We start from the raw sequence: 12,825 nt of genomic DNA, 5'->3' as shown, positions 1-12,825 counted from the left end.
TCAGGGTCACTGAAAAATGTAAGTTCCTGATATAAATTCCCCGACAGCCCTTGTGATCAACAGTCTTCCCTGCCTCCTAGCACCTTTCCCTCCTCTAGCCTTTAGATAAGACTCTTCTGCGGCTTACTAAAATCTTGCTCTTTTGGTTTGGATCGATCAATCTGGCTTTCATCTGAGAACCCCAAAACACTCCACTTACAGACCTGAATAGAGACATGTACCCCAGGTCCTGCCTCTCTCTGTCTGCACTCTGCCTTCACCTCCCCATGAGGCCCTTGAGGCACTGGGTAATTCCTCTCGGTCCTGTGAGTAATAAACTGCTCTATTTCAATTCCTCTTGTAGTCTGTTTTTTTACAACTTACCATCCACCACCCTGTGCTCCACTTAATAAGTGTTAATTTAACAATTTCATAGTAGAGCCCAATCTACTTTTTAAACAAACATTTGCCTCAGAATCATTCCATTTTGATCTGTATTTTTATTATATACTTATGGATCTTTTTTTTTTAAGATTTTATTTATTTGACAGAGAGAGACAGAGACAGCAAGAGAGAGCACAAGCAGGGAGGAGAGGGAGAAGCAGGCTTCCCGCCGAACAGGGAGCCCGACGCGGGGCTCTATCCCAGGACTCTGGGATCATGACCTGAGCCGAAGGCAGAGGCTCAACCAACTGAGCCACCCACGTGCCCCACTTACAGATCTTTTTAATGTTATTTGGTTAATTGTTAAGACAACAGGTATGATAGCATTGTGTTAAGCACCTGGGAAAATAGAAACAAGATGTACAATAGCCTTTAGAAATATTTTGGTTTATGAGCTCTAGATTTAAGTTTATTTTTGTAATTCATGGTTTAACCGTTTTATTTATTAAATATTTTGAAAGATTAAGATATTTCATAAGTAATGTTCCAGTTTAAGGAGTTGATATCCAGTATATTGTTTGTTTTCTGAACACAATATTGAGAAATTGTGTCAGTCAACTTCATTCAAGGGTAAATGGTTAGTTTCTGGTCTCCAATTAGGTGACCTTGAGTCCTTTGGAAATGAACATTTACATGACCAAACTATTGATTTTCTACTGTGCACAAGAGACTTTGCTTTCTAGACATGATTTGATCACATGGATGAAGCAACCATCCAATATGAAAAGCTGGAGAATGAGGCAGAATCATAACAGGATAATATTGGAGGTGCTAAAGGGTTGAAACGAGTTAATGCACAAAATTTGCCCAAATTGATTAGGCCCCGGCCAACTTAATGAGAGTTTGTTAAGCTCACAAATCTAAATTGATATGCAATACAAATTTGGATACATTATTTTGGTGCCCTGATTAATTGCTTTATTTTCTTTTTTTAAATATTTATTTATTTGAGAGAGAAAAAGAGAGAGAGAGAGCACATGCATGAGTGGGGGGTAGGAGCAGAGGGAGAGAATTTTCAAGAGGCAGATGCCCACAGACGGAATCCCCCAGTGGAAAATTTAATATTGAACTTTACTTTTAGGCATGGGGGAATTTATTTTTTAAAAAAGATTTTATTTATTTATTTGACAGAGAGAGACATAGCGAGAGAGGGAACACAAGCAGGGGGTGTGGGAGAGGGAGAAGCAGGCTTCCCCCGGAGCAGGGACCTCGATGCGGGGCTCAATCCCAGGACCCTGGGACCATGACCTGAGCCGAAGGCAGACACTTAACGACTGAACCACCCAGGCACCCCTAGGCATGGGGGAATTTATTATTGAGACATTTGAAAAGACTTTAATTGCCTTTTTGCGGAGAGGGATTGTTTAATTTCGTTCAGTTTGTGAAAGGACCAGTCTAAGTGTTATTTCTTCAGAAGGCAAGGTAGAGTAAGCACTTGAGTTTCTCCCCACATCACATAATGGCTTCAGGAAGTCCCCAGAACCAGGCCTGTTAACATGCACTCAGCAGGACATCTATAGTTTCTCTTTGAACACTAGCTCCTGAGGTATATATCCAACTGGTACAGAACAGAAAAACATTCTCCCATCAAAAACTCTATAGTCCATCTTAAGCGGGACCAATGTAAGCCTAGAAGCTGAAAAGCCCATTAGATGCTTTTGTTCTAGGAATCCTCTGGATGTCTAAATGTACCAGCTTTTGTTATCTTCTGAGTGACTGTGGTCTCACTTTCTGTCGTTGGAGCAACTGAGAGTTGTTTATCTGAAGGGGACACCAAGGAACTGCTAGAAAGTAGTATTTCACTTAAAACTGTGTTTGATCTTATTGTATGGATATTATGTGGCTACATAAAAGAGAAAAACAAGAAGAAAAAATAAAAATCTCACTGAAATGTAAGCATTAGAATAAACTGTAGATACTTTCAAACCTTTCTCTTCGTCCCAGGGGCTCCTATCATTCTCTTCAGGGCTAGCTTTACCTCTTGGTTCCGCAGCGTGTAGATGAGGGGGTTGAGGAAAGGGGTGATGGCTGTGGGAAATAAGGCAGCTGCCCCATCCAGGGGGCTGTTGGTTTCAGGCCGAAGGTAGATGAAGGCACAGGGCACATAGTAAACAGTGACCACGGTTACATGGGCTCCACAGGTTGAAAAGGCTCGGCGCCGCCCATCAGGTGTATGGATTCTCAGAATGGCCTGAGTGATCTGTACATAGGAGAGGAGGATCAGAGAGAAGCAAGTGGCAACCACCACTCCAATGTCCACAAAGGTCACCTGCTTGTTGACTGCTGTATCAGCATAGGCTAGCCTTAAAACTGCAGGGATGTCACAGAAGAAATAATCTACCTGGTTGGGCCCACAGTAGGGCAGATGGAAGGTTAGGATGGGCTGGATAGCCCCATGGATGGACCCTGCCAACCAAGCTCCAGCCACGAGGATGGTGCATAACCTCCCATTCATGAGCACAGGGTAGTGCAGGGGCTGGCATATTGCCAGTTACCTGTTGTAGGCCATCAGGGTGTAGAGGAAGCACTGGGTGCTGCCCAAAAAGTGATAGAAATAGAGTTGAGCCACACAACCACCAAATGGGATGGGTTTAATGCCTAAAGTGAAGTTCATCATGAGGCAAGGGACACTGATGGTAGAGATGCCCATGTCAATGATGGAGAGAACACCAAGAAAGATGTACATGGGACGGGCATGGAGCTGCGTGTCCACTGAGACAGTGACTAGAATAAGCAGGTTTCCCAGCTGAGTCAAGATGTAGATTAGCAAAAAGAACACAAACAGTAACGTTCTTAGCCTGAGAGGGTAGGGAATTCCTGTGAGAATGAACTCAGTCAACAATGTGCTGTTGACTCTTTCCATCCTCTGGAGAGATCTTACCTAGAGAATGGACAAAACAAGAGTTAGCATGGAAGTGAGAGGGAAGTGAGGAAGAACTGGAGAAAGATATTGTAAAACTGGGACAATGGTAGAGAGGTTTTTTCCTTATGTGTAGAGAAGACAAATAAGGAGAAGCATGCTCTATGGCAGGAGTTGGCCTGTTTAGTAAATAAAATTTTATTGGAACACAGCCATGCTCATTTACTTATATATTGTCTGTAGCTGCTTTGGTGTTATGATAGCAGAGTTGAGTTGTTGCTTTTGGCCTGCAAAGCCTAAAATATTTACTCTCTGGGACTTTACAGAAAAAGTTTGTTCTTAAGAGTTTGCACCGGAACGCTTTTGCTAAAGATTAAGGGTTTACTGGAAAAGACTTGTGTGGGCAATCTTAGATGCTCTGCCAGTTCAGAAACCTCCAGAATCCACTGGCTCATTCTTATCTCTACCAGGACATAAACTTACACAGAGTGGGGAGTATGCAAAAAGGAAATGAGGAAATTCTTCGTCTCCTTTTGTAGTAGAGGGAATGGAATAGAATTTTGATTAACTGGCTAGCTGTATGTGACAGGTCTTGATGCTATGCAAGTCTACTTTCTAAGTTCTTTTTTTTTTTAAAGATTTTATTTATTTATTTGACAGACAGAGACATAGCAAGAGAGGGAACACAGCAGGGGGAGTGGGAGAGGGAGAAGCAGGCTTCCTGCGGAGGAGGGAGCCCAATGCGGAGCTCGATCCCAGGACCTGGGATCATGACCTGAGCCAAAGGCAGATGCTTAACGACTGAGCCACCCAGGCGTCCCCAAAAAATAAATCTTTAAAAAAATAAAGGAAGAGAATGCCCATGAGGCTGTAAGCATATAAGTAAAGTTGTGGTTGGTACTTGGTGCTATGTATTTCAGTGTCTTTGTATATAATAATGTAGGCTTGGGATATGGTAAAGGAAGAGAGGATAAAAGGAAGCAAAGAGGGATGCCCGTAGTGAGATGTCAGAGATGAGAGGAAAAGCAAGGATGATGGAGAGGAGGAGAAATGGCTAGAGAGTAGGGCTCTCAGTGTGGAGGAGTTATTTTAAATTTTTTGGTCCAACCTCTTTTTTTTTATTAAAAAAATTTTTTTTTTAATTTATTTTTGACAGAGAGAGAGCACAAGCAGAGGAAGCAGCAGGCAGAGGCAGAGGGAGAAACAGGCTCCCTGCTGAGCAGGGAGCCCGATGTGGGGCTCGATCCCAGGACTCTGAGATCATGACCTGAGCCGAAGGCAGACGCTTAACCGTCTGAGCCACCCAGGCGCCCCTGGTCCAATCTCTTGATTGGCATTTCACCACCTGAGGAAAAAGGTTGATTAATGACCTTTTAAAACTCCCCTTAGTTGTATGATTCTCCAATATCTAAGCTCATGGTTTAAGGTAAAATGTTAAAGAAATTGAAATGGATAGATTGATTGATTTTGCTCTGGAATGATTCCTGTCTACTCAGAAGGAAGAGAGTGAGATTAACAGAGAAGTCAGGAGCTCTCTGATCAATGATTCCCTCTAACTTCACTCCTGTGCTCTGGCTCAAATGAATGTGAAGAGCAGGGAAGTGGCAACCTTGAGTAAGATGTCATGGATAGAGGGTCCAGCTGCTGGCTGGAAACACTAAATGTGAATACTGTAATGGAACTGGGTCATCAGCTTGCCTCTTAGTTCTGAGAACGTTTCACAGCTCCACTGGGTTTTCATTTCCTTATTGAGGTTCTGAGGGTGGGGAATGAAACTCTGGACCCAATTCTGGAAAACTTACCAATAGTGGGTAGTTCTACTCAATCCTTACATTAAACACTTAACTTTAAAACTTCTGTATCCATGCCCTGTCAAAGCTTAGCTCTTATTATTTAACCATCTCTTATAGTACTTTAAAAAGGCAGCAGTAAATCCTTCCACCCATGTCTTGTTTTTTTTATTTTTTCTGAAGTGAATAGAATAGCAGTTGTGATTTAAAAAAAAATATTTTAGTTGCAGGAAATCAGTGATGGTTGACCTTCAAAAAGTCGACCACAGAGCTCTTCTGGATGCCAGGGCTACAGACACTGGCCTCTTCACCTCCCAGCTACAGAAACTGCAGAGGGTTTAAGCTCCCATACAAGTTCCTTGAGACATTCATGACTCCTCAATAGCAGTCCTGGCCTGAATGAGCTCAGGTGTTTTCTCTGGTGGTTGTCATGGGATGCTATAGTTTTCTGGGGTCACAGAGGTCTGATGTTAAATCTGCAGATTTAGAAGCCTGATTTGGTCAGTTCTCCCTAGAGGAATCAGGCCCTCGGAAACCAATTCACGTTATTCAATACCTGAGAGAATGACTTGTAAATCAAACAACCAATTTGTTAATTTACAGTGGGAGATCTCATTCCCATGGCTGAAACGGTGTGCTTACTACCCACAGCAATCACTTACTAATATCAAGGTCTCTGGAAATCAAATTAGATAATCAGATGCATATTTCTAAGTTTTGAATCAGAGCAAAGGGTATTTGATGGGACACACTTAATTTAGGCTGTGATAGGTATCAATGAATTATGCCTGGTAAATTACACAGTACCTTCATCTAGGGGATTCTTTAATCTTGCCTTCAGATACAATATTTTTTTTTCTTCTGGGAAGTACTGGTGTTATATTGACAAAGTTTTATTCTTTTCGTCCTGAGTTTAATTTCCCTAATCATTTTTCTTCATTTGTTTTCCATGCTGTTTTCCTGTTTGTAATAGGGGATGTTTTCTGAATTAGTCTCTAGGAATTGTTATTTCTTTGGGCCAAATTTGCTGTAGATAGGGAATTGCAGTCCACATGGAATTCTGTGTGCCAATTCTTGTTGTATTCAATTAGAGAGAATAGTATTTCCTAATCTTACCCTTAAATTTTAGACCCATCTTTTTCTTTCCTCCATTTTTTTTAAAGTAAGCTCCACACCCAATGTGGGGCTTGAACTCACAACCCCGAGATTAAGAATTGCGTGCTCTCCCGATGAGCCAGCCAGGTGCCTAGATCCATCTTAATGGGAGCAATGTGGGGTTGGGATGTAATTTTATTTGTACTACTGTCCTTATTAGGTGTGGTATCATTCCAGGTGCAGTTAAGTTTTCCTCCATTTCTTTAACAAGTTTTTCCCCCATTTAATAAGTTTTTCCTCATTTAGCTATAAAGATTAATAAGATGGCTTCCTTTTTGCCTCTGATCTTTTATGACCATCTTCCTTGTGGCACTGCTATTATCCTAGATCTCCAAGTGTAAAACTTGGTATTCACTGGATGAACTTCTACTTACTCTGAGTCATTAATAACCCAGAGGTAGCTCTGACGTGCATTAAATCCTCTTAATAAAAAAAGAGCAGAGAAAAAGAAGAATGTGGCACAAAGAGAAAGGAACAGGACAGTGATGAAACCTTCATAGATTAGGGTGATAGGAACTCACAGAACGATGGCATGTTATATCTGTGTATGTTCCTATGATCCTTAGAGGAGTTAAATAACAGAGGAGTCCCGCAGCCGTATAGCGCTAGAGTAAGGACCCGGATTAGGTTTTATGGTTTCCAGTTCAGCAGTATTTCTACATTTTTTTTTTAAGATTTTATTTATTTGACAGAGAGAGACACAGCACAAGAGGGAACACAAGCAGGGGGAGTGGGAGAGGGAGAAGCAGGCTTTCTGCAGAGCAGGGAGCCCGATGCGGGACTGGATCCCAGGACCCTGGGACCACGACCTGAGCCGAAGGCAGACGCTTAACAACTGAGCCACCCAGGCACCCTGTATTTCTACATTTTCTTAATAAATAAGCCAGAATGATTTAGTAAATCATGTTATTTCAGGACGCTAAATCATTAGAAGTTTTTAGAACTCATTGGCAACATGGGCACCTGGGTGGCTCAGTTGGTAAGCGGCTGCCTTCGGCTCGGGTCATGATCCTGGAGTCCCGGGATTGAGTCCCACGTCGGGCTCCTTGCTGGGCGGGGAGTCTGTTTCTCCCTCTAACCCTCCCCCTTCTCATGTGCTCTCTCTTAAATAAATAAATAAAATCTTAAAAATAAAAAAGAACTCATTGGCAATATTAATCCCCAATGTCCTGAGGCCATAGCTTTTGTCTGTGATCCAAATAACATTTTTTTTATTTTTTAAATTTATTTTTATTTTTTAAAGATTTATTTATTTATTTGAGAGAGCGAGAATGAGAGAGGGTACATGAGAGTGGGGAGGGTCGGAGGGAAAAGCAGGCTCCCTGCTGAGCAGGGAGCCCGATGTGGGACTCGATCCCGCAACTCCAGGATCATGATCTGAGCCGAAGGCAGTCGCTTAACCAACTGAGCCACCCAGGCGCCCCTGAATAACAATTTTTAAAAAATATTTTATTTTATTTATTCAGAAGAGACAGAGCGCGAGAGAGAAGTAGAGGGAGAAGCAGGCTTCCCGCGGAGCGGGGAGCCCGATGCAGGACTCGATCCCAGGATCCTGGGATCATGACCTGAGCCAAAGGCAGATGCTTAACCATCTGAGCCACCCAGGTGCCCCTGAATAACAGTTTTAAGAGTTTGATGGTTCATTCTGTCAAAGATTCGAAACTGGTGTTGCTGCTCCATTTCTAAACCTAGATGCAAAATTAAGTGCAATTTCTAAAATCAAACAAGAGTCAATATTTGTTACTATGAATCTGTGAAGTGGACCATCTCCTTTCCTTGTCGGGTATTCTAGCACACTGAGCCTTTCTTTGGAAAGTAGACCACTGCCTGGGGGCTTAGCAGTATTTTCATTTTATAGAGATTTAGAGTGTGAAGATATTTATGCAGTGTGTTTTTGAATTCTGATAGGATAGCAAATATAAAAAGTCATCTAGTATAAACATGTTTAAAAAAGATATGGGAATTTTTAGTGGATCACAAAAGGATTATATACATCTATAAAGCTGATTATTAAAAATTTGTTAGTGACTGATTTGCCCAGGGAATCAGGTATCTTTTCTAATGAGGCAAAGGGCACAGGCTTGACCCCATTTTGGCAGATGATTTTTGCTTAATTCTGGTCCCAAATAAATACCTAACTCTATAGTCACCTACCTCTCAAATAACCATGAAGTAAATATAAACAAACCAACCAAACACCCAACCAGTTTTTTTTTTAATATAATCAACTCAATACACTTTCTTTTAATTTATAAAAAGCATCTCAGGGCACCTGGCTGGCTCCATCGGTTAAGTGTCTGACTTCAGCACAGGTCATGATCTCAGGGTCCTGGGATTGAGCCCTGTTTCATCCTCTGATCTCCACACCCCCCCACCCCCACTCAAGTTCTCTCTCAAATAAAAAAATAAAATCTTTTTTAAAAAAGCACCTCAAATATTTAGAAAACTTAGATGATCTATTGCCATTTTCTGAATTTTCTAATAAGACACATAAATTGGAAAATGATCTAGAGGAACAACATTGGAATGAATATATACATATGCAATGAGATGAGAAAAATTTGAATTACTGTCTGGGAAATGAGATAAAACATTTCCATTAACATGTAAAACCCTTGTTAAAGCAATGAATTTGATGTGTCTAACATATTCACGAACACAGAAATGAGATTACAATTTTACTTGTATCCATTCTGTCTTACAGGTGGGGGAAGGGACCTGATAAGGAACAAATAGCAAGGAGCAGATATGAAACCACCACAGAACTCAAGATAGTCTTACTTTCTCTGGTTGGTATGCAATCTAGGCAGTGAATGAACCTCTGAAGAAAGGGAGCTTTGGATAAATATGTAACCAATAAAAGTCTTGTGGAAATAGTGTTATCTTGATAATAAAGTAGCTAAATGGTAGCTGCATAGTCTTAACAGAGTAGTAAAGAAAATTTCTGTGAGAGCAGAAAAAGAAATCTATTGACTAGACAAGGAAAGACATTGAGAGATGAAGTGACTGAGAGTGGAGAAATCCTTTGCACAGTGTTTGGACCCAACATTTATCTATATCTGAAATTTACTCTGTGTTCATCTGTATTTGGCAGTATCTTCCTCTTCCTCTCTTTTCAGCTCTTCTTCACATCAGTGTTCAAATCCTGTGGGTGATGATTAATTCTGGAAAATGGGACAAAACAATGGCAGGTGTTACTTGGGGGAGAGAGAATCCCCTTCACCTGGAGGTGTCAGTATCTACAAAAAACGCTCTTTCAGTCTGAGAGATGGGATATAAATCTGTTCCTAGAGTGATATCAATGGTTTTGGATCCCACGGGGTCAACAGTAGTTGTAGTGAAGAGCTCAGGGCAGAAGACCTAATTAGTCAGTTCTGGTTGGATCAAAATGAAGGACTAAATTACTGAAAGTTGATTTATTTGCTTGTTTATTTGTAAACATCCTCTTCCAATTGCCTTATGCTGGGGGAAGAGTTGTGGCCCCCAGTGAAGGTAACTGCTAAGGTTGGTCTCCCTTGTGTTCTCTTACTTCTTTTATTTTCCCCAGAGTCGATTATAGTATGTGAGACCTATAGCTTGGGGAATATTGGAATGTGACCCCTGTGATGAGATAAGACAAGTATCTATGCTTTGTTTCCTGGGATACTTAGTTTCTAGCTGTTTCCAATTTTGTAACATCAGCTGGGACAAAATCTGTGGTGCTCATAAGGCTTGTGGATGATTTCATATCTGTGATTTCTTTTCTCTTCCAAAAAAGAAATTTTAGAAAAAACAAAAAACAAAAAACTAGTGTGGTTGTTACTAGTCATGAAGGTCTTCTTATTGGCACATTCACATGTTATGAAACTCATTTGTTAGAATTACTAAGATGCTAATGTATATCTGAGAGTGTAGGAGAAACATAGAATCTCAGGGTTAGAGGAACATGAGAAATCATCCAATCTAGCTATCATTTACAATATCATAAGACATGGTCACTGGGCGGTGATTTTTACTTTTTAAAGATTTATTTATTTATTTTAGAGAAAGAGGGAGGAAGAGAGAGAGAGAGAGAGAAAGAGAGAGAGAGAGAGAGAGAGAGAGAGAGAACAGGGGGTAGGGGCCGGGGAAGAGGGAGAGAAAGTTTTAAGCAGACTCTGTGGTGAGGGCAGAATCAGATGCAGGGCTCGATCTCCCGATCCTGAGATCACAACCTGAGCTGAAACCAAGAGACAGATGGTTAACCAACTGTGCCACTGAGGCACCTCTTTACTAGTATTTCTTGGTCCTGTTTCTTTGAATGCTTTGAGATTGGTTTGACTTCTTTTCTGCTAGTTTGATCTTTGGAATTCTCTGAACCACTTTCCCAATTTTTTCCCCAATGTCTAGAGATGGTCTATGTCTTCTGAGAATACCTTAAATGTGATCTGTTCTGCCTAACCCCAGATGTTTGTGGTGATCTCTATAGCTCCCAAGTCATCTTGGTATTGAAATGTCTAGAGTAGAGGTTGGAGAACTTTTTCTAGAGAGGCCAGATAATAAATATTTTTGGCTTTGAGGGCCATGCAGTCTCTGCTGCAACTATTCAAGTCAGCCATTGTACATGAAAGCAGCCATAAACAATACACATAAAATGGGCATGGCTGCATTATATAAAACTTTATTGGTAGACACTGACATTTGAATTTCACATAAACTTCAACAACAGAAGAATAAATAAATCTTAAAAAATAAAAAGAGGAGAGCCTGGGTGGCTCAGTCAGTTGAGTGTCTGACTCTTCATTTAGGCTCAGGTCATGATCTTGGGGTCTTGAGATAGAGCACTGTGTCAGGCTTCGCACTCAGTGGGGAGTCTGCTGGAGATTCTCTCTCTTCATCTCCCTCTGCCCCTCCCCCCATGCAGGGGCAGTCTCTCTCTAAAAATAAATAAATAAATCTTAGAAAAAAATTTCAGGGGCACCTGGGTGACTCAGTCAAGCATCTGACTTTGGCTCAGGTCATGATCTTGGGTCCTGGAATCGAGCCCCACGTTGGACTCCACACTCAGACAAACTCTGCTTGTCCCTCTCCCTTTGCCCCTCCCCCTGCTCATTCTCTCTCTAAAACAAATAAAATCTTAAAAAAATAAAAAAATGTCAATGACGGTTCTTCCTTATCAGTAATTACTTTAAATATAAAAGGATTAAAACCTCCAATCAAAAGACAGATTGACAGAATAGATAAAAACACATGATCCAACTATAGGTGTCTGAAAGAGACTCACTAGAGATCCAAAGACACAAACAGGCTGAAAGTGAAAGAACAGAAAAAGATATTCCATGCAAATAGTAACCAAAAGAGATCAGGAGTCCCTATACTAATATCAGACAAAATAGATTAAATACAAAAAAGTTACAAGAGACAAAGAAGGACATTACACATTAAAATATTCAATACAACAAGAAAATATAACAATGATTAGTTTTTAAGCACATAATGACAGATCAAAATATATAAAGCAAAACCTGACAGAATTAAAGGGAGAAATAGTTTTACAGTAATAGTTGGAAACTTCAATACTGCACTCAAAATGGATAGAACAACAGAAGATAAGGAAATAGAGGACTTACACAACAATAAACCAATTAGACCTAATAGACTATACAGACTATTCTACACTAAAACAGAATACACATTCTTCTCAAGTGCATATATTAGGCCATAGATTAAGTCTCAGTGTATTTAAAAAGATAGACACTACACAAAATATGTTCTCTGACCATAATGAGATTGTTAGAAGTTAGTAAAAGGAAAACTGTAAACTGGAAAATTCACAAAATTGCTGAAATTAAACAACACACTTTTTTTTTCTTTAAGCAAGCTCTATGCCCAATGTGGGGCTTGAACTTATGACCCTGAGATCAAGAGTCACATGCTCTACCAACTGAGTCAGCCAGGTGCCCCCAAATAATACACTTAAAAAATATTTTATTTATTTACTTTAGAGAGAAAGAGAGAGAGAGCGAGCCTGTGTGCATGGGTGGGGGGAGGGGCAGAGGGAGAGGAAAAGAATCGCAAGCAGACGTCCTGCCGAGCATGGAGCCAGATGCTGGGAGATAATGATTTGAGCCAAAATCAAGGGTTGGATGCTTAACTGACTGAGACACCCAGGTGCCCCTAAACAATACACTTTTAAATAACTAATGGACCGAAGAAGATCACAAAGGAAATTAGAAAATTAAAGACGAATGAAAACTACATGACATACCCAAACTTATGGGACACTGTGAAAGTAGTGTTAAGAGGGAAACTTAGAGCTATCAATGCTTACATTAAAAACCAAGAAAGATCTTGGGGTGCCTCGCTGGTGCAGTTGATAGACCATGTGACTCTTGATCCCAGGGTTGTGAGTTGGAGCCCCACATTGGGTGTAGAGATTACTTATAAAAGAAACATACACACACACCCCCCAAACCAAACCAAACCAAACCCAAAACAAGAAAGATCTCAATCAACAATTTACCAGGGCACCTAGCTGGCTCAATTGGTAGAGCATGCAACTCTTGATCTTACGGTCGTGAGTTCAAGCCCCATGATGGGTGTAGAGAGTACTTAAAGAAAACTTTAAAAAAATTATTA

At 40.7% G+C, this 12,825-nt stretch overlaps 1 protein-coding gene across 1 annotated transcript; it reads right to left on the bottom strand.

Moving 5' to 3' along the window:
* Positions 1 to 2,344: 2,344 nt before the first annotated feature.
* LOC113910561 (olfactory receptor 10G3) lies at positions 2,345 to 3,286 on the bottom strand. Its single transcript, XM_027572864.2, is given in 1 exon segment — positions 2,345 to 3,286. A coding segment is annotated over 1 exon segment (942 nt).
* Positions 3,287 to 12,825: the final 9,539 nt, after the last annotated feature.

Source organism: Zalophus californianus, chromosome 6 (genome assembly GCF_009762305.2).
Source record: "Zalophus californianus isolate mZalCal1 chromosome 6, mZalCal1.pri.v2, whole genome shotgun sequence".
Lineage (NCBI taxonomy): Eukaryota > Metazoa > Chordata > Mammalia > Carnivora > Otariidae > Zalophus > Zalophus californianus.
The sequence above is the reverse complement of the archived record's forward strand: the minus strand, read 5'-3'. Positions and strand labels throughout refer to the sequence as shown.